Raw genomic sequence first — 23,285 nt, 5'->3', positions numbered from 1 at the left:
CAAAATACTGTCGGTTTAAAAGTGGCAGAGTCGAGTGCTCTCTCCTCAAAATCCTCCATAAAAAGATTGGCTACCAGGGGAGACAAAGGACTCCCCATGGCGACACCATCAGATTGTTCGTAAAATTCGTTGTTAAATATAAAATATGTAGAGGAGAGAGTGTGCTCAAACAACGCTGTAATGTCTGCACCAAACATATTGCCAATGAGGTGTAGTGAGTCCACCAAAGGCACCTTTGTGAACAGTGAAACCACATCAAAACTGACCAATAAATCACTACTTTGCAGTTGTAGTGACTGAAGTCGACTGATAAAATCACCAGAATTCTTTATGTGATGTGCACACTTGCCTATCATTGGTTTGAGCAAAGATGCCAAAAATTTTGCTAGGTCGTAGGTGGCTGCTCCAATGTTACTCACAATTGGACGTAATGGCACATTTTCCTTGTGGATCTTAGGCAGTCCATATAGCCTAGGTGGAACTGAACTGTTTGGTTTCAGTCTCTTGATGACCTCCTTCGGTAGAGAACTATTTGATAAAAGTTTTGCTGTTTTTCGCACTACTCGACTCGTGGGATCCTTATCGATTTTGCGATATGTTGAATCACATAATAAAACATTGATTTTATTAATATAGTCATCCCTTGGTATGAGGACAGTAGCGTTTCCTTTGTCAGATTTTAAGACTACTGTATCCACATCTGCTCGTAAGTTACGGAGGGCTATCCTCTCCGTGGGCGAGATGTTATTCTTCATTGGTGCACCCCTGGTCAATACACGGCAAGACTCTCGACGAACTTCCTCCGCTTCATCTGTATCAAGACGGCGTACAGCTTCTTCGATGGCACTGATGAAATCCACTAGTGGCGGTGAAACAGGTGTGGGAGCAAAATTCAGTCCTTTTGCTAGCACAGACACAGTCGCGTCATCTAAAGTTTTCTCTGTCAAATTAATAACAGATCGTCGAGTTGGAACTTCCTGCTGCATCTGTTTAGAAAGTCTGTCAATCTTGGCAGTTTGCCTCGTCACAGCTTTATCATGGCTCCAGTTTGCTTTAGCCCATGTCACACCATCCACCCAGTCCCACGACAGAGAAGATAGTCTTGCTGCCAATTCCAAATGTATGTGGAACATGTCCTTTGACACAGAATCCAATTCACGTCGAGTAAAACGAATCCTTTCTCTCACCAAAGCCATGCTTGCTTTACGTTTGATATTGTTTGCAGTAGTGGTATTTATGAAATGCACAATTTTGGCAAACGTTGGAATAATGCCCTTGTCTCTGCAACTTAATAAGAATATCAACGAGCTCAGCAGCCTCGCTCTTCTTTCACGTAACTTGTCGAATCTTCGAATACATTCCATCACTTCCTCCCCGTAGAGTTGCTTGATGTGATGTTTAAAGCTTTCCGGCGTACTGATTGTTCCATAAAAACACGGGAGAACTGCCGGATATCAGTAACTTCCTGTCACGATATTTCGGCGCAGAGTCTTCTGGCCATCTTCAGGTGAATGCCACTGTAGTAGTACTGGCGAGTACGCGCTGAGCTCCGCTATTTAAAGCCTTCTGAGGTGACATTGCGCATGCGCCGCTCAGTGCGCGCGTTCATAACGGCTCCGTGCGCTGCGCCTCGCGCCCTCCACTGTGAAAGCCTGGCGTATCGGTGTCAGGTCGATTTCCATCTTTATGCAGATAACTACGTCGACTACGAAGTTTCTCTATAACAGGATTCCAAGCAGAGTTCAGCTGATAACCGCTATCTCGATTGATGAGAGTCTCGTTGTCAGACAGTCTTATTTCCACAGCTTCATTGATAATCGAGCTCCAAAAGTTGGATGTATGGGCTAAAATTTTACGAACAATCTGATGGTGTCGCCATGGGGAGTCCTTTGTCTCCCCTGGTAGCCAATCTTTTTATGGAGGATTTTGAGGAGAGAGCACTCGACTCTGCCACTTTTAAACCGACAGTATTTTGGCGGTACGTTGACGACACTTTTATAGTGTGGCCTCATGGTCTGGACCGTCTCCAAGAATTTTTACGTCACATGAACTCCATACATGAAAACATAAAGTTTACCATGGAGATAGAGAGAGATGGTTGTCTGCCATTTTTAGACGTCTTGGTGCGACGGAAGAGTGATGGCACACTTGGTCACTCGGTGTACAGAAAGCCCACTCATACAGACCTGTATCTACAAGCTACTAGTTGCCACCATCCAGCACAAACAATGGGCGTTCTCAAAACCTTGGTCCACTGTGCCCATACTATCTCTGACGCCGACAGTCTTCAAGCGGAACTGGAACACCTGCAAAAAGTATTTTTGAAGAATGGCTTTTCACCTAGGCAAGTGAACAGAGTGATGAAGACCTACAAACGACGGAACAAGGAAGAGGAAGAGGCCTTCAGGTCGACTGTTTATCTACCATTTATTGGGAATATTTCTTCACAGATAGGGAGAATATTGAGAAAGTATCAAGTGAGAGTCATCTTTCGCCCTCCTTCCAAAATTTCATCACTGGTGGGATCCGTTAAAGATGACCTGGGCCTGCGTAAACCAGGTGTTTACAAAATTCCGTGTGAATGCGGCAAATCATATATAGGGCAAACAACACGAACTGTGCAGGAACGCATTGTGGAACACCAACGGCATACTCGCCTTCTCCAACCCACCAAGTCCGCAATCGCCGAACATTGTATTTCCACAGACCATTCCATGAATTACAACGACACAAAAATTTTAGCCCATACATCCAACTTTTGGAGCTCGATTATCAATGAAGCTGTGGAAATAAGACTGTCTGACAACGAGACTCTCATCAATCGAGATAGCGGTTATCAGCTGAACTCTGCTTGGAATCCTGTTATAGAGAAACTTCGTAGTCGACGTAGTTATCTGCATAAAGATGGAAATCGACCTGACACCGATACGCCAGGCTTTCACAGTGGAGGGCGCGAGGCGCAGCGCACTGAGCCGTTATGAACGCGCGCACTGAGCGGCGCATGCGCAATGTCACCTCAGAAGGCTTTAAATAGCGGAGCTCAGCGCGTACTCGCCAGTACTACTACAGTGGCATTCACCTGAAGATGGCCAGAAGACTGCGCCGAAATATCGTGGCAGGAATTTACTGATATCCGGCAGTTCTCCCGTGTTTTTATGGAACAATCAGTACGCTGGGAAAGCTTTAAACATCACAAAGATGCACTTTTTCGGATTCACGTGGAGGCCTGCTGTCTGAACACACCTTCATCGTGGTTGTCAAAGCAGCTTAGATGTTCTTCAGATGTCTTTGAAAAATGACAGTGTGATCCAGACAGTGTTGAAGCAGGTTGTCCATAATACTCTTGAAGGTGGCCGGAGCATTACATAGTCCAAAAGGCATAACTTTGGAGTAATAGAGGTTGTCGAGTGCTATGAAGGCAGTCTTCTCTTGGTTAACATCGATTTGCAAGTAGCTTGTCTGCACGTCCATCATTGAAAAATTCTTTGCTCCTTTCAAACAGTGTAGTGTGTCATCAATACACAACAATGGGTAGACTTTTTTCTGTGGTTTTATTTAGTCATCAGTAGTCAGTGTAGAAATGTTATCCACTGGCCCCCTCCTTCTCAAGGACCATGGGAGAGGACCAAGGACTCTCTGAAGTTCAGTACTACCTTGCAGCATCTTCTCCGTATCCACTCAAATTATGTATCGTTCAGCCAATAGCGCCTTATATGAGTGCTGGCTAATTGGTGAATGGTCCACAGTGTTGATATTGTGTTTTACCATGGGCTATATTGTCTATCTTTCCTCCTTTCTGGATTTGAAATCATCTGAAAATTGGCACAGAATGGGTAACACCACTGACATTGTTGACCAATCAAGCTAGAGCCTATTGACAGTGGCTTCCTTCCCAGTATTGCCTCTGGTTGCAGTGCAGCACAATTCTTTGTCAGTAGCACTGAACAGATCACCCTGGACTGGTTCAGCTGTTCCTACGTTCATACCTTTAGGGCTGAATTGTGGCTGCTCTTGATAATCAGTAATCCAAAGTTCTCCTTGACCACTTGCAGTTTAACTGAGCATTTAGATTGATGGCTGGAGATCGTATTGTTGGTGATGGTGGAACAGCAATGTCTGCAGTGCCAAACAACTGCCCAGAGCAATCTTCATTATTTTTCCTTGTTGGAATAACTTTTATCAATCTGGAGCTCTGTTTTCCATAGATTATGACTGCTTCTGACGTGTACAAGAAGTTCCATTCAAGAATAACATTATAACTTCTCCTATTGCTAGTTATTCTTGCAGTACACTTTCCTGTCGGCTGGACATATTTCCAATTTATGCCCATCAGCGCAGTCACTTTCCTTGGCGATGATAAGCATACAACATTACACAAAAAAAAAAAGCTCCTGAATCATCTGGTGCCCCGGTAGCTTGACCGTCGATGATGACATTGATTAGATTTTCTAAAATCTTGGAAACTGTTGTCAACAGAGGATTTTTATCTTTGGCAGTCTCATCTCCATAGATGATTGATTTGCTTAGTTTTCCTGTATTCATCGAATAGACAAAGAGGTGGTACCTTTGTGCAGTGATGAGGAATGCCTAGAGCAGTGTAATAATTGTCACGCACTCATGTGCTTGCTCTCCAGTAGCATACATGTCCAGGACATCCACAGTAGAAAAATAACACAATGTTGTCCTCCATCGTCCAAATGAATATTCATCTGTGGAGCATTATATCTGGCTGTTGGTGCAGTTGGTTGTATCCGCATTGGTTAAATGCTGGATTGTCATTTGACAGCTGCAGCATAAAGGCACATATAAACGGTCAGCCTTGTTCGTTAAATTTGCTATTTGATATCCACAGGTTTTTCAATGAAGCATGTAGATACACCAACTAAATCTTCAAATTTAACCTCACTTTTGAAAAAGTTGTCTCACTATTTGTATCGTGTCATGAAGTATTTTGACACTAGTGGGCAGTGTACAAGTTGCAAAGCAGAATACAAACTTTAAATCTTCAAAACTGCTTCAATTGCCAGATATCTCAAGAAAGCAACTGACTGTTGTTTGCCAGTCAAAATTTCTATCAGACAGGACAAACAAATGTGTTTGACAAATGTGATTGATTGAGTACCTATGGAACCCTAATCCGAGTTCGTTAAGTTCATTCTTCATGGCACATTCAGTTGGTGGCGGAGATTGGTGCTAAAGATCGATACACTTCTTCTTCAACATTCGCTGTTACCACTTGAAATCCACGAAATCCTCTCCTGTGCCAACCTCTTTTATCTCAGACCAACACTTGCAACCTGCATCCTCAATTATTTACTGGATGTATTCCAACCTCTGTTTCCCTCTACAGCTCCCTCTAGTGTCATGTCTTAACATATGTCCTACCATCCTGTTTCTTCTTCAAGTCAGTGTACTCCACATATTCCTTTCCCTTCCTCTCTGATTCTGTACAGAACTTCCTTATTCCTGACATTGTCAGTCCACCTAATTTTCAACCTTTGTCTGTAGCACCACATCTGAAATGCTCCGATTCTCTTCTGTTTCGGTTTTCCCACAGTCCATGTTTCACTACCATACAATGCTGTGATCCAAACGAACATTCTCAGAAATTTATTCCTTAAATTAAGGCATATGTTTGATACTAGTAGACTTCTCTTGGTCAGGAGTGCCCTTTTTGCCAGTGCTGGTCTGCTTTTGATGTTCTCCTTGCTCCGTCCATCATTGGTTATTTTGCTGCCTAGGTAGTAGAATTCCTTAACTTCATCTAATTTGGGACGATCAATCCTGATGTTAAGTTTCTTGCTGTTCTCATTACTGTTACTTCTCATTACTTTCATCTTTCTTCAATTTACCATCAATCCATATTCATTAGACTGTTCATTCCATTCAGCACATCATATAATTCTCCACTTTCACTAAGGATGGCAGTGTCATCATCGAAGCATATCATCGAAATTATTTTACCTTGAATTTTAATTCCACTCCTCAACCTTTTTTTATTTCCGCCTCTACTGTTCGATCTCTACATCATCAAAGAAGATGTAGAGATTGAACAGTAGAGGCGAAAAACCACATCCCTGTCTTACTCCCTTTTTAACCCAAGCACTTCGTTCTTGGTCTTCTACTCGTATTATTCCCTCTTGGCTTGTATACATGTTGTATATTATCCCTCTCTCCCTTCAGCTTACCCCTAAATTTCGAACATTTTGCGCCATTTGACGCTGTCGAACACTTTTTCCAGGTCAACAAATCCTATGAACGGGCCTAGATTTTTCTATAGTATTGCTTCCATTATCAGCTGCAATGTCAGAATTGCCTCTCTGGTGCCTTTACCTTTCCTAAAACCAAACTGATCATCATCCAACATATCATCAATTTTATTTTCCATTCTTCTGTATATTATTCTTGTCAGCAACTTGGGTGCATGAGCTGATAAGCTGATTGTGTGATAATTTTTGCAGTTGTCAGCTCTTGCAGTCTTCAGAATTGTGTGGATGATATTTTTCGAAGTCAGATGGTATAGTGCCAGACTTTTACATTCTATACACCAACATGAATAGCTTTGTTGCCACTTCCCCCAATGGTTTTAGAATTTCTGAAGGAATGTTACTTATCCCTTGTGCCTTATTTGATGTAAGTTTTCCAAAGCTTTTTTAAATTGTGATTCTAATACTGGATCTCCTATCTCTTCGAAATCGTCTCCTGCTTCTTCTTTTATCACATCAGACAAATCTTCCCCCTCATAGAGGCTTCATTGTACTCTTTCCGCCTATCTGCTCTCCCCTCTGCATTTAACAGTGAAATTCCCATTGCACTCTTAATGTTATCACCCTTGCCTTTAATTCCACCAAAGGTTGTTTTGACTTTCCTATATGCTGAGTCAGTCCTTCTGGCAATCATTTCTTTTCGATTTCTTCACATTTTTCACACATCCATTTCGTCGTCCCTGCATTTCATATTTATTTCGTTCCTCAGCAATTTGTGTTTCTGTATTCCTAAATTTCCCTAAATATTTTTGTACTTTCGACTTTCATCGATCAGCTGAAGTATTTCTTGTGTTAACCATCTTTGTATCTATGTTTTTCTTCCCAACTTCTGGGATTGCCTATTTTACAGACGTCCATTCCTCTTCATCGGTACTATCTACTGAGCTATTCCTTACTGCAATGTCTAGAGCCTTAGAGAACTCCAAGCATATATTTTCATTCCTTAGCACTGCTGTATCCCACTTCTTTGCATATTGATTCTTCCTGACTAATCTTTTAAAATTCAGCCTATTCTATGTCACTACTACATTGTGATCTGAATCTATGTCAGCTCCTGGTTATGCCGTACAATCCAGTGTCTGAGTTTGGAATCTCTGTCTGACCATGATGTAATCTAACTGAAATCTTCCATTATCACCTGGCCTTTTCCAAGTATACCTTCTCCTCTTGTGATTCTTGAACAGAGTATTCACTGTTACTAGCTGAAATTTACTACGGAACTAAATTAGTCTTTCTCCTCTCTCAGTCTTATTACCAAGCCAATATTCCGCTGTAACCCTTTCTTCTACTCTTTCACCTACAACTGCATTCCAGATTCCAGTCCCCATGACTGTTAGATTTTTCTCTCCCTTTACATACTGCATTACCATTCAGTATCCTTTTATTATCTCTCTCTCTCTCTCTCTCCTATCATTGTTGATTGTTGGTGTTGGTTTGCTGTCAGTTCTGATGAGAACAATCCTGTCACTGAACCATTCACAGTAACTCACTCACTGCCTTACCTTCCTATTCGTATCGAATCTTACTCCTTTTGTACCACTTTCTGCTGCTGTTGATATCGTCCTTTACTCATCTGACCAGAAATCCTTGGCTTCTTCCACTTCACTTACCCCCACTATATTTAGATTGAGTCTTTGCATTTCCCTTTTCAGATTTTCTAGCTTCCCTACCCCATTCAAAGTTCTGACTCATTATTCTTTCGCTGATTATTCAGTCTTTTTCTGATGGTCACCTCCTCCTTGGCAGTCTCCTCCTGGAGATCCAAATGAGGAGCTATTCTAGAATCTTTGCCACAGGGGATATCATCATGACACTTTTTCAATTACAAGCCACATGTCCTATGGATACAAATTGTGTGTTTTTAATGCACTGGTTTTCATTGCCCTCTATATCCTCATCCCAATGATCATTGCTGATTCTACCATCTTCAGGGCAGTTTCCAACCCCAGTGGCAAGAGTGTGCCCTATACCTATGATGTTTTGATTATTATTTAAATACGCTACCCCTAGACCATGGATGCAACACACCCCTTGATGTATATGAGGTTGATATTGATGGCAGCTATCTCATGTGGACTCCGTCCAACATTCCCGGCTGCCATAAACTGTTGAATCTCTTCTCTTATACCTGATGTATGAAGGAAGTGAGGTCATGGCATCTTCTACAACTGCCATAGAGACTATATTCAGACTCAGTCATACGTCTTTCAGCTATCTCATGGGGACTCGGTCCAACATTCCTGGCTACCATAAACTGTTCTATCTCTTCTCTTATACCAGATGTATGAGAGATGTGAGATCATGGCATCTTCTACAACTGCCATAGGGACTACATTTAGACTCAGTCATACTTCTTTCAGCTGACTCTCTTTCTGTTGCATTTCTTTGGTGCATTGGCACCTGTTGATGAAATTCCCACTTTAACAGGACTGGGTACATGTCTTCTGCTACTCACATCTCAGATGTGAGATTTAATTGACTTCTTCATATTTGGATTCACAATGTGGGTTAGGTCCAAAACATTCTCTATTGTAAGACTGTGTCATTTCCTCATGACACAGGGAGTTGTTCTTCAAGTGTTCAACCACTAAGTATACATGCTGCTTATTGTCACCAACCTTCTTCGATTCAGCCTTGAATTTGCCCCTCTGTTGAGCTTCTCTTCTTTATTCTCAAACCACTGCTGGACAGTGCATCCAGTAAAATTAGACTTTTGCCAGACACATAAAGTCATTCCACCTGTTGTATTTAGCTGTTGTATTTAGCAGTTCAGTAAAATTCTATCAGCCACTTAATTGGATCCTGATCAATGTCCTTGGAGAACACCGACATGCAGCTGACTTAATGCTGTATTGGAATCTGTTGGTCACTTGAATAAGTGGGCCTCTTGAACAGTATTCTGGTTTCTGTCTGTCAGGAGACAGTTTTTATGCTGTCTAATTGGAGCTATGATGTTGCAGATGTCTTGAAGTATCTGGTGTCAGTCAAGTCCAAATATGCAGGCAGGTTGTCAATAAAGTACAGCACTTAACAGTGATGCAAACAACATATCGGATTGATTGTATGTCATTTTTAACGAGCGTATGCTTGAGATAGGTGTTCCAGAATTCTTGAGAGGCACATTAATGTAATAAAACATGCCAAAAAAAAAGAAGGGGAGCTGAAAATCATGCTCAGTTCTATATACCTGCAACAAATGACACATACTTTCAGCTATGCAGCAAAAATTGTAATGCTTCAGTGATGTACCGTTATTAAATAACAGTTACCTTGAAGCACAGTCACGGTGAAGAAATTATGCCATTTCTTTGTTGAAGTACGCACTGGTCTAGCTTGCATCCCGTTTTTCTACTGGGAAAATTGTGCTGCCCCTCAATATCTAATGGGAAAATTGTGCTGCCCCTCAATATGGAACGATTTTAACCACCTACTCTGCAGTGTTGATTTTGCTCCCCATAATTACCATTTGTTTGTACACATGCCAGTTATGTTTGAGATAGCCTAGCTGGCTGAAAACGCAGAATAAAATTTTATTAACAGGGTCTTGAGTTGTTATAATCATCATCATCATCAACAACAACAACAACCATTTGACATCCAATGCTGGGTAATTCTTTTTATGCTGAACTAAAATCCATTGTTTTCCCCATATCGTTTATGATAATTTTGGACAAGATCTTGTACATTATGGGCAGCTTGCTTTTACGTTTATAGTTTTTTTTTTATTATTATTATCTGCCTTCTTTCCTGTGAAATAGAAAAATTACAGTACTCTTACAGTTTTGGGAAATAGTTTTCTTCAGTAGACTTTTGTCATTAGTTTTTAAAATTTCTTTTGTAGTACTTTGCTTCCAACTCTTGTTGTTTCTTTTGAAACACTATCATTACCTGGAGACTTTCCTCACATCATACCTCAAACAGCTTTCTGTAGCTTATGTGGCATTTCTTGTGGCATTTCTTGCAGAATATCATTATTTTCATTATTAATGTTTTATGTTTCTGATTCATCTACTAAGCTATTCAAACATCTACACAAATCTTCAATTGCTTATTTAATTCTCTTTCTAGTGTTAGTTGCTGTGCCATCTGTCATCTTAAGTGATAAGATTTAATATCTTCTCAGCAAAAACTTTTTTAGTCTTTTTCACACTCTCAAAACATTTAATTGTGATTCTTGCCAAATTTTGGTTGTACCCTCTCAAAAATGGAATTTCTCTGAATAGCTGTTTTCTTGAAACTCTTGCTTTTCCTTTAATAGCCGCATTGTTCCATTTGAGAGTTTCTCTTTTTTATTTCTTCTTCTACTAAACTGATTAAGCAATGTTGTAATTGCTTAAATTACATGGAGGTTATGTAGAAGCTTAAAGGTGTTTTGTCTTTGTACCAGTTACAGAAGTAAATCGGCCGTATGCACTATGCAAGACTGTGTTTACATTTAGAGAGAGCAACTGAATTCATTAAAGTTATGACAGTCCTATATGTACTTAAAGGATTATAAGCCATAATAAAAATACTAAAAACTATACAGAGACCAGGCTCATAAAAAGTAAAAATTGATGATATTCCAGTTCTAACCAAGTTTCACAAAACTGATATGTGTCCGAGGAGAAGGTCATTGTTGCATTCACCAAATATACTTGGCATTAAATATATAAATGTGACAGGAAGAAAACTACTCTATCCCCAAAATTAGTTTCTGTATTGAGATGGCTTGTTTGCATGCAGCAATTATACAGTCTCGTCAGAGGTTCAATTGAACCAGAAGCTGTACAGAACTCTACATCACATGACTGTACAGTATTAAGGGATACCATTCACATAATTTACAATTTATGTAGTTTATTTAGTTAATTATGTAAATTTTCTTCATGCAGTGCTGAACAACAGCAATTGCACCACCTTCAGCTTTCATCGACTCTTTGTCATTGCAAGACTCAGGGGAGCATAGACAGTGGCAGAGGGTGATCCATTGCTTATGTCCTCTGCATTCACATTGTGTCGATCCTCTGGAAAGTCCCTATTTGACAAATTTGTCCCTGGATTTACCAACAACAGATCTTAGCCTATTCAGGGTTCTCCAGCTGGACGAATCTAAGGTACCTTCAGATGGTAGACACTCAGTAGGTTTCATCCACATTTGAAAGTGGTTACATGTAGCTGCCCACAGTTGTTCTCTGGCAGCACATGGAGACCTTGTTAATGTTGATGTTGAACTAAGGAAGCTACTTCTGGATTTCAACCTAGATCTATCAATTGGTATGGACAGGGTTTGAATGATTTAGTTCGACCTTTTTCCTTTCAATATCTGCAGCAATATGAAGATGGTGCATGGCCGTAGTTCAATGTTCACATGCACAGAGCTATCTTTAACTTTGGTCTAGTTGTGAATCCAGTGAACAACTACTACAATTACTTCTAGTGTATCCAGTTTGGCTCTTCTTTGTGGTGACTGTAGTTGAGTACTGATGTGCTGTCTTGAGCTATTGTGTGGATACTGTCTCTAGTGGAGACTTGTCAGCTTATTTCCATATTTGGCTAATGGATTTCAACTTTGGAACTATTTCTGTGACACAAGGCAAAGCATAAAATAGATTTTGCCTTGTGCACCCTCTTTCGGAGGCTGCCTTAATTCAGTTAATACCTGACTACTAGACACCTCAGCACTTTCCTCTGAATGGCTGTGTTCAGTATTTTCTGGAGGATGTATCAGGTGCCACAACAAGTGATTACAAACAATGGTTTCAGAGTAATGTGACAAAAATCAATTAATTGTTATTTAATACTTCAGCTTTACCAAAGTTTTAGAAGGCCATTTCGGGGTGCATCTCATACATTATTTTGGAAAGATATATGTAAATTATCCATATGAACTGTTAATTGTTCAGATCCATTCATTTAGCTATACAAATACATCATTAAGTAAGTGAACCATTAGACTTAGTATACATAGACCTGCTTACGTGCATACCTTGTGATAATCCTCTTACATATAATCTACTTGAGCTGTTGTAGGACTGCTATTTACTGTTACTGCATTATCAACGGCTTCTGCAGATATAATTTTTTGTTTTGTAATTCACTGCAAATGTGCCATTAAGAAGCAAGGTAAATGTCTTATAGGGTTAAGATATTGGACTTTCTTCCCTCATACTTTTTTTCTAATACGTGTTTGTTGCAGGTCAGTGCTACAAAGTTCATATTTAGACATTTAAAATGCGATTTTTCATTATGAATTATGTTTGAACTAGAGGATTGTCAACACTGATTATTTTCTTTTTATGTCATAACAAATACGTAAGTTCGCAGCTTTTTGTGAGAAAAAATTGTGTTTATAAATACTTTAACTTTTTGCCAATGAAACAGAAATACGTCACAGGTTGATTTTTCTTAAATAATGGAAGCAGTACATGTATATTTGATACAATAATTTTCCTGATAATTTCAGTGCCAGTAAATGGCAGAGTGAATTTACTGATCATTCATAAGTATGACAAATAGATGACTGCATCTTGCGACCATTCATTGTAAAAGCAAATACCTCCATATAAGTTGTTAGTGAAACAAAAGTATCTTGTATTTATTAAGTGAAGAGCAGAGCTTACACTTAGAATAGTAAAAGTGAAATCAAAAAACTGTTGTTAAAACCTGACCTTTTTTTCAGTTTATATAGTATGCTCATCATCAGATGTGGCTAATCTTATTGTGAAGTACTCTTCTGCCATATCAACTCTGGCTTACTGCAACAAGGTGGAAGTTTGTGACAATCCTCCACTTGGCTGTGCAATTCTAACTGTATCTGGACAATGCGAGGTTCACTTAATGTTAAAGGTAGAGTCATTGTTAATATTAATTTATCTTATTATTACACTTTTACATAGAAGTAATGATTAATTTATCTTATTATTACACTTTTACATAGAAGTAATGAAAAATAGCCTCTGTAAAAGAATTTGTTAAATTTTTGGTATTTAACAAGAGCTATCATTGTGTTTATTTTGTTAGAGGCAAAAATAAACTATAAAACACGTTAACTGTACTTCAGTTGTGATGCAGTTTGTGGATGAAAGCCATTTTGATATTGATGCTATAATTTCACACAGAAATTTGTGAAAATTACAGTACCAATAAGAATATATTTGACTGAAATGAATTTCATAAGCAGACATTGGATAAGTGGCAGTACATAACTGCTTAGGATTACAGAACTGTACTTAAACTCTCTTAAGTGCGACATGAAACCTGCGCATGCTGCAATCAAAACCTCTAAGCTCCATGCCATGGAATCAGAGAAGGCCTTGATATATTCCTGGGGATTCTCCCTCCACATTTTATAGACTTTGTTTTCCTCACTAATTTCAGATAAATCACGTTTGGTATGTTTCCACATTTGACATCTTTATGTTCAAAATTTTACTGTAGGGCAAACTGCGTAGTGTAGGCCATCCAGTATGGTGCATGCTTCTCCCACTATGCAATCCTATTTTAAGCCGTCGATTTATAACTTCAGCCTCCTCCTCTCAATCCAGTGGAGGGTACACAGCAAACTCTACGAGACTATGCATTTTCTGATATCATGTTTCTCCCATAGTGTTGCCTGACTTGGTGCCCAGCAAATAGGCTGTAAAGGAAGCTGATGGGAATGCTTTCTCTGCCTCTCTACCATCTGATGCTATCTCACAAGGAAATGTTGACAAAATACCACAGGATACAACTGCCGCAATACTGAACGCAAAAGAGTTAAAAATCCCCCTTTTTAAAATAACACTTCATCAGAAACCTACCCAATGGTGAGCTCTGGGAATTGCCAAGGCTATCAAACATTGCAGATGGGCCCGACATAAGTGTCACTTATCAGTGGAAAACTTTACTGCACATAAAAGGCTCTGTGCTTGTGTTCATTATTTTATAAATTGCCAGTTCGCATTGGTACACTGACTGGCAAGAAAAATGCAACACCCAACAAATGATCTGAAATCATCACGTAATTATCTATTTAATCACAGTGAAGCACTTCAATCAATTTTTTGAGACGGGGTATGTTATTGGCGTTGATTGTTTATTGCACTAGCCTCAACTGTTGTTTCCTGCACAACCTGGAGAAACCCACCACTGAATGTGCACGTATAATATTTCACCTGCTTGTAGAGGTTATTTTTGTACCCTGAATTGTTCCCCTTTCAATCACACATATTTGTAAGATCTTTCTGTGACTGTTGAATCAGCTGTACACTTGAGCTTAATTTGTTAAAATTCGCTTATAATCATCTTTCTTTTTTCGTTGTTGCATGCTTAGAAGGGACCATACCACAATATTCCAGCATAAGATAGTGGATTATTGTCATAAGTCACACAAATTTGAAATAAATTTCAGTTTTTGTAAGAAATTGTGGTGTTGCATTTTTTGTGCCAGTCAGTGAATTTTTGGTACCCTCTTACATGGCAATGTTTATACTGACCCTATTGTCACAGCGGAACACTTCATGATATGAGATGGACAGTTACAGAACTATCGGTCTAATGAATGTTCTCTTTAAGTTACTTGAATACATAATGAACCAATGGCTGCTGTGTTGGTTTCTTGAGATGAGTCTTTTGTTTACCTCCAGATGTGGATTTCGAGAGGTTCCGCCCACAACTGACCACTCAAACTATAAAGGCAGTTTTTGTCTGTAACTTACACCTCATTGCTGTCTTCTTTGAATTAAGAAAGTTATACACCACCTCGTGCAACTACCTCATCCATGCCTTACTGTATGAGTGGAGTTTCAGAGAATGCCCCCTTCCAATTTGCATCCACTATTTTCTGTCTCTCAAGTTGTTTTTTGTTTGACATGGGGTACTGTAGAGGTATGTATGGAAAGTGATCTCTTTTTCTCTGATAATGATAAATATACTTGCGGATGATGTGGGGGGTTATGGCTCCTCTATATGTCAAAGATTATTGTATGTACCGCAATTCTTCAACCATGAGTATTGCTGAACAGCTAGTGGTGCTGTAAGAAAATTTCATTTCTGGGAGCTCACTCATGGCTTCCAATTTTCCACTGACTAAACATGTGTTGTTCACATCTGATGATGTAAAACTGTTCATCAGTGAACAGAACTTTACCCCCATAATGAATTTTTCAGTGTGGTAGAATCATATCATTTCTTGGGACTCTTTACTTGTTGCCTGCTTGACATGATGTACCGATATTCACCAGCTCAAAAATAAGCGCTGGTTGAAACTTAACACTCTGCTGCCTCAGTTACAGCTCTGGTTGCAGTCTACTGCACCCTCTTGTGTTTGTACAAAGACTGTGTCTCCTTCTCCCGGTCCATACAGTGGAAACACTTTTTTGCCATCAGCTGTACCAATTAGACTCAATCAAAGACCAATGTTGAAACCTGTGTGACTCAGTTCACTCCTCCGTAGAACCATGATACATTCCCAATGCCCTAATGTCACTCCCTGTTAACTATCCAGAATTTCTTAACCTCAAATCTTGCTTCACCATCATTCCCCAAAACCCTCAACATGCAAGCTAACCTTACATCCACACAAAGAACCACAATTCACCCACTAAAAACTGATCCTGACTTTATAATCCTGTCTGCTGAGAAAGATCCCACCACTGTTGTTTTGAACCACAAGGATTACATGTCAGATCTGTCCACTTACAAACCCTAAAACTCAGCAGGATCTGCCTCAAATCCTTAGGCCCATCCCAGAACCTCTCCCCAGAGTCTATCTCTCTCCTCTCCCCTACCACTTCCCTCACTCCTACCTTCTTACATGCTTGCTAATTTCCATAAACCCAACCACCCATTACACCCTCATTGTGGCCCATTACTGTACCTCCACTGAGACAATCTCTGCTCTCATAAACCAACACCTTCAGCCTATTACCCACAACCTATCCTCCTACGTAAAAAGACACCAACTGTTTTTTACATCGACTCTCCACAGTTCTTGTTCTTTTACCCTGCTCGTCACTGTTGATGTTACCTCCCTCTACACTTAAACATCCATAATGCTCATGGCGTTGCCACTATTGAACATTACCTTCCCCAACACCCAATGGATTCCAAACATACAACTTCGTTCCTAGTCACCGTGACCAACTATATCCTCACACACAGTTACTGCATCTTTGAAGGCACTGCCCCCCCTCCCCCACCACCACCGTCTATCCCCCCCCCCCCCAGACAAATCTGGGGCTTGGCAATGGTCACCCACATGACACATCCTACGCCAACTCATTCTTGGGCCATCTAGAGGAGTCCTTCCTAACCGCCCAGAATCCCAAACCCCTCCCTGGTTCAGATTCATTGATGACATCTTTGTGATCTGGTTCAAGGATGAGGACACCCAATCTACATTCTTCCAGTACCTCAGCACCTTTTCCCCCATTCACCTGGTCTCCTCAGCCCAGCAAGTAACCTTCCTTGATGTTGACCTCCACCTCAAAGATGGCTACATCAGTACCTCCACCCATATCAAACCTACCAAGCACCAGCAGTACCTCCACTTCACAGCTTCCTCTCATTCCATAACAAGAAGTCTTTCCCAACAGTCGTTGCATCTGTCGTGATGAGCACTCCCTCTGGAAGTATCCTCTTGTGACTCAGTACGACCCAGGACTGGAGCAACTGAATCACATTCTCCGCCAGTTTGACTGCATCTCATATTGCCCTGAAGTGAGGCATGTTCTACCCACTATCCTTCCCACTCCTCCCAAAGTGATATTCTGCCACCCATCGAATCTACACAACATCCTCATCCATCTTTACTAAAGACTTGGTCCCAACTCCATGTCACATGGCTCATATCCCAGTAACAGATCTCTATGCCAGACCTGTTCCATACATCCTCTCTCACCACCTTCTATTCACTGCGCTTGCTTTCGGAAGGATGACAGTTCAAACCCATATCCAGCATCCTGTTTTAGGTTTTCCATGATTTCCCTAAATAGCTTCAGGTTCCTTTCAAAGGGCACGACCAACTTCCTCCCCCATCCTTCCCTAATCTGATGGGACTTATGACCTCGCTGTTTGGTCCAATCCCCCGAATCAACCAACCAACCAACCCCACCTACTCCAGTCCAGTCACAAACATCACCTTTCCCATCAAAGACAGAGCTGCATATGATAGCAGTCTTGTGATCTACAAATTAAACTGCAACTGCCGTGCTCTGTTCTGTGTGGGCGTGACAACCAATAAGCTGTCTGGCTACATGATGGCCACTGACAAACTGTGGCCAAGAAACAGCTGGACCACCCAGTTTCTCAGTACAGTGCCCAACACAATGTACATCATTTACATTACTGGTTCAAAGCCTGTGCCATCTGGATACTTCCAAACAACACCAGATTTTCTGAATTGTGGAGGTGGGAACTCTCCCTGCAATATATCCAATGTTCCTGGAACACTCTTTGCTTCAACCTCTGTTACTCATTGTCTTTCACACACTTATCCCTTTCCCTGTTCCCACTCCAGCACTACACAGCCTTTATGCCACCAATGCACCTGCAGTATTTTTACTTCTCTCCTTTTCCACCCCCCCCCCCCCCCCCTGCTGCCCTCCTTGTAACCTCTCAACTATACCTAGCTGTCTTACCCTCTTCCCACCTTATATGATCCCACAAGCAACATTTAATCATACCCACTCCTACCCTACTATCCCTCCCCCCACCCCTCCTCTGCCTCTTCACTATCCTCACCACCCAAATTGCTTCTCCCATCCAGCTGTGTGCTCACAGTGCTCACAGTCTATACTCAGCAGCCAGAGAAAGTGGTCAACTCACCATCTCCACTATATGGTGAGTAACAGTCTATCCTTTAATAATATTGTCATTTTTTCCATCCTGGATTTTCCATTGCTTAATTTTGTACAAAGCACAAGTTTTACCTTTTGGACAAGCCTTGTGGATAGCCCCTGGCAAGAGTTGGGATTCCTCCTTTACAGATAGGACACGATCAGTTACTGAAGAATTATGCTGTACGTGTCCACAGTTACTCTGAACACCCGAATATCCTTATCCATATTCTTTTCCCTGGGGGATTCACCTACTATGAAGGTGACCCAGGTCTGGTATCCCAGTAGCAGTTTGCTTGGAGTGTCTCTCCACTGTGACTTCTGTGCTCCCCATTGAACCCTCCTGTTAGGTTATCCTCACAAATGCCTACATATACATATTGTATACCTCACCCAAAGATCCTCTTGGATCATCATTTGGACCAACGGAGGTAGTAAACTCCTTTGGATTTTGGTGTCTGTATCTCACAGTTCTTGGTGAATTTCTTGGTTTGAAAATCATTTATATGATGGCTTGAATGTCAGTGATCACATCAACTGTGCCATCATTAATAACTGCAGTATTTTTATACAATAATTAATTGACATTATCCAAGCCATCCATTATACTTGGACTCTAAAAAACTTGCAACAATTTCCTGATCTGTGGTGATGTCCTAAGCAGTTGCATCAGGATTGTGGGGAAGGAGCTTTCTGTTTGGTTCATAAAGGAAGCTACAAAGGTGGAAGCCTTGGAATGGAGATACTGGGATCCGACTTGCAGTCAACACTGGATCTTCAGCTTATTGAAACTTGAAACACAGAATAACACGTAGTGGCCTCAATGAACAAGTTATTAACTGTAGTAGGGTCTATGGCTGCATAGCTGTCTTCCCTTCTGCCTTCTCAAAGGTGATCTGCTGTAATTTTCTGGCTCAGTTATCAGCTGCACTTGACTGACACTCGATACCTCAGGCAAAACTGCACACTGTGTTGTTGTGACCGCCTTTTGTGAATGGCCAGTGTCCAGTTAGGCTGCCCCTGCCCCAGATTCACTGCTTTATTGTGAACACTAAAAGTTGAGGACTACTTGCCTTCCAGAGAGGTAACTATGTACAAGCAGAAAATTGGATTTTATATTTTGTTTGATAGAGTGGTTTACTTAGTATCATTTGAAATTTGTCACTGTGATCTCATCACCTCTTTTTAACATTCTGTGGCACAAGAATTCTGTCAGTCTTCTACTGAGATTGGGAGGTTGACAGTTGGATGCTACCTCTCCCACCTTTCTGTATTTCACTTAGTTTTATGGTTGTTTTACACTTAACTCTTCTTACCACTTTTACACTTCAGATTGAATCAGTTGTACACTGAACCTGAAGAGTAGATGAGTTGGGCACATGATCATTTTAACCTCTGCATCCTTTTTCTTTTACCATTCTGTAATGTGAGTATTCTGTCTTCTACTGTGACTGAGGCTGCTGCTTGGCTGCAGAAGTTGACTTCCCCTTTTGTAATTGTTTTAGTTTTACTCTTTGGTGCCTCTCAGTGTGCTTTAAATGTGTGTTGCAAAACAAACAGAAGTGGCCCTGTGTGGTAGAAGCAAGGTTGAAGAGACCATTTTAATGATAAATATGCCTGAAAATTAATGACACAAACAAAATATGGTTCAAATAATTGGTCTTATCATTTGCACAATTTATCGAGGTCTTTAAATGAAATGGTAGAGGACACCAGATAGATTTGGTCATCTACCCTAACAGAAATGCTGTGAAATCACCAAATCCAAAACTGTTAATGGCTATTGAAAAGTGTACAGTTAGAAATGTTATCCTATGCTCTATGTTCTGATACGTACTTGCATAATAAGTTTGCCAAAAAGTTCAGTTTATGGCCACCTTTTGTAGCTGCTGAAGTGATGGTGGGCCGATAAATTGATATGTCCAGATTTAATAGGGACACAGCAACCCCAGTGTCAGGTAGAAACTTCATTGGCCGATTGTTGATGATTATTGTAATCATCAGCCTATGTGGAGTTTTGTCTGCTGCAGGCATTGGTTTGTTAGTGTGCAGAGTTGCCACATGTTGTTATGATGACACAGATGTGTGGACTAATGCAGGAAAAGCGCTTTGCATCGTGATGTCAGTAGGGACTTTGCACGTTTTTCAAGGGGTTCACAAGAAATATTCTTTGCAATTGCTCAGCTCCGTGCAGGAACATGGGAAATGAGTATGGTACCCACTAAAGGTCTTAATTTTGTTGTGTGCTATTGAGAGCTTGCGTGCATTTAAAGCTCAATCAAGAATTACTAAATTCATCTGGGACAGTTACTCACTCGCCGCTGGAGACTGCTGCTGGCATTTGTAAGACGCAAAGTGTCACGTGCAGTGACATACATGCCACAGCCTGTCTCTTGTGGATTTCATTTTTGTCATAGCACCCAGGATGGGACATATGCCGGTGGGATGCCTTAGAGTGTGGAAAAGCAACGGTCAGTACAACCTCTGCATAAGTCCAAATACTTTAAATTATTTGTCATGCTCAGTTTGTGAGAGACAAATAGAGAAACTACTATGATGGTAGTCATAATATTTGTTCAGTTCATATAAATAAATTTATCTAATCAGCTGTTTGTTGGTTCACATGTACCTGTCTACAGTCTTGGTACACGTTGAAATCTCCACACCACTGTATCATAGCACATCACAAGAGGAGCCAAAACAAAATGTCACAGCCCATTGGTAAAGTGATAATTGTGCAGTAATTCATTTTCAGCAGCAGTGAAAATGTTGAGCTGTGTCAGGCCAATCCAGACAGCTAAAGAATTCATCTGGCTTCCTTGTCACAACTGCAAAGTTTCTAATGCCGCTGAAAACAAATTACTGCAAGATACTCTACTTTATCAGTAGTCTGTCCCACTTCATTTTGGTTCCTCTAGTGCTACAGTCCAGTGACATGGAGTTTTTAATGTTTACCAGGAATGGGGATATATACCTGTAAATAAACAAAAAATGTATTACAGTTTTTTTAAAAAAGAGTGTAATTAAAACTTTATAACCACCCCTCTTATTTTTGTCACTTCATCTTAAAGTACTCACTGTCAGAATTTTAAGAATAGGCATCTTTGTGCAATGCAATATCTTCTCCTTAACCCGTTCCCTGCTACAGATGTGCTCTCTGAATTGTGTGCTTTGCGCAACTTTATTGTGGCTGCACCACTCGCCAATGCTGAAACATGCCCACTATGAAATACTTATCGTAGAGTTTTAAGAAAACTATTCACAGAAAAAAAATTTTTTTTTCTCGCTTTAAGACCTGATATCTTCAGTCAATAAAGGACTGAATTTCTTTTTTTTTTTTTTATTCGTCACAGTTACTGCATGCATACAACTAAGTAGAACATTTCATGGTATTTTTAAAGAGATTTCAGAAGTGAAACTCATTGCATGAACTTGGCATATGATTGATTTTAGCTCATATATTGCAGTATATGAACTCTAGATAAGATATCAAAGTTTTATTTAAAATTGAAAGCAGAATAACAACTCGTTTCATTCTCGAGTTATTGATTTTTATATCCGAAGAATGTTCAGATGTGACACGCCCATTTTGGTCTCTGTGTATCAGGAATTATTTGGCCATAACAATTGCCATATTCCATAAACAGTTCAAGAGGCACATATGTTGTATAATAAATACTCGAAACTTTTTTGTTCACTGAGATGTGGAAGCAACTGGTCTGTAGCAGTAAGAGGTCGATCTCAGGACACATACAGTCATCAATAACACTGTAGGAGAACCCAAGTGGTGTGCACATACATGCCCACATTTAAAAAAAGGGTTAATATCTCTCATTTCCCCCCCCCCCCTCCCCCTCCCCTCCTCCATGAACCATGAACCATGGACCTTGCCGTCGTTGGTGGGGATCTGGCCTTGTAACGCTAACCAAAACGGCCTTGCTGTTGTGGTACTGCGAACGGCTGAAAGCAAGGGGAAACTACAGCCGTAATTTTTCCCAAGGGCATGCAGCTTTACTGTATGATGGCATCCTCTTGGGTAAAATATTCTGGAGGTAAAATAGTCCCCCATTCTGATCTCTGGGCAGGGACTACTCAAGAGGACGTCGTTATTAGGAGAAAGAAAACTGGTGTTCTACGGATCGGAGTATGGAATGTCAGATCCCTTAACCGGGCAGGTAGGTTAGAAAATTTAAAAAGGGAAATGGATAGGTTAAAGTTTGATATAGTGGGAATTAGTGAAGTTCGGTGGCAGGAGGAACAAGACTTTTGGTCAGGTGAATACAGGGTTATAAATACAAAATCAAATAGGGGTAATGCAGGAGAAGGTTTAATAATGAATAAAAAATAGGAGTGCAGGTAAGCTACTACAAACAGCATAGTGAACACATTATTGTGGCCAAGATAGACACGAAACCTATGACTACTACAGTAGTACAAGTTTATATGCCAACTAGCTCTGCAGGTGACGAAGAAATTGATGAAATGTATGATGAGATAAAAGAAATTATTCAGGTAGTGAAGGGAGACAAAAATTTAATAGTCATGGGTGACTGGAATTCGAGAGTAGGAAAAGGAAGAGAAGGAAACGTAGTAGGTGAATATGGATTAGGGCTAAGAAATGAAAGAGGAAGCCGCCTGATAGAATTTTGCACAGAGCTTAACTTAATCATAGCTAACACTTGGTTCAAGAATCATGAAAGAAGGTTGTATACATGGAAGAACCCTGGAAATACTAGAAGGTTTCAGGTAGATTATATAATGGTAAGACAGAGATTTAGGAACCAGGTTTTAAATTGTAAGACATTTCCAGGGGTAGATGTGGACTCTGACCACAATCTATTGGTTATGAACTGTAGATTAAAAGTGAAGAAACTGTAAAAAGGTGGCAATTTAAGGAGATTAGACCTGGATAAACTGAAAGAACCAGAGGTTGCACAGAGTTTCAGGAAGAGCATAAGGGAACAATTGACAAGAATGGGGGAAAGAAATGCAGTAGAAGAAGAATGGGTAGCTTTGAGGGATGAAATCGTGAGGGCAGCAGAGGATCAAATAGGTAAAAAGACGAGGGCTAGTAGAAACCCTTGGGTAACAGAAGAGATACTGAATTTAATAGATGAAAGGAGAAAATATAAAAATGCAGTAAATGAAGCAGGCAAAAAGGAATACAAACGTCTCAAAAATGAGATCGACAGGAAGTGCAAAATGGCTAAGCAGGGATGGC

The 23,285-nt window shown here is 40.4% G+C and overlaps 1 protein-coding gene across 1 annotated transcript in view; it reads left to right on the top strand.

Moving 5' to 3' along the window:
- The window catches only part of LOC126259206 (valine--tRNA ligase), a 235,842-nt gene that overhangs the window by 200,029 nt on the left and 12,528 nt on the right, over positions 1 to 23,285 (top strand). The window contains exon 17 of the mRNA XM_049955797.1: positions 12,928 to 13,094. Within this exon, the coding sequence (XP_049811754.1) occupies positions 12,928 to 13,094 (167 nt within the window). The remainder of the gene's footprint in view (positions 1 to 12,927; positions 13,095 to 23,285) is intronic.

Source organism: Schistocerca nitens, chromosome 5 (genome assembly GCF_023898315.1).
Source record: "Schistocerca nitens isolate TAMUIC-IGC-003100 chromosome 5, iqSchNite1.1, whole genome shotgun sequence".
NCBI classification, from domain to species: Eukaryota; Metazoa; Arthropoda; class Insecta; order Orthoptera; family Acrididae; genus Schistocerca; species Schistocerca nitens.
This window is presented reverse-complemented; position numbering and strand designations above follow the sequence as displayed.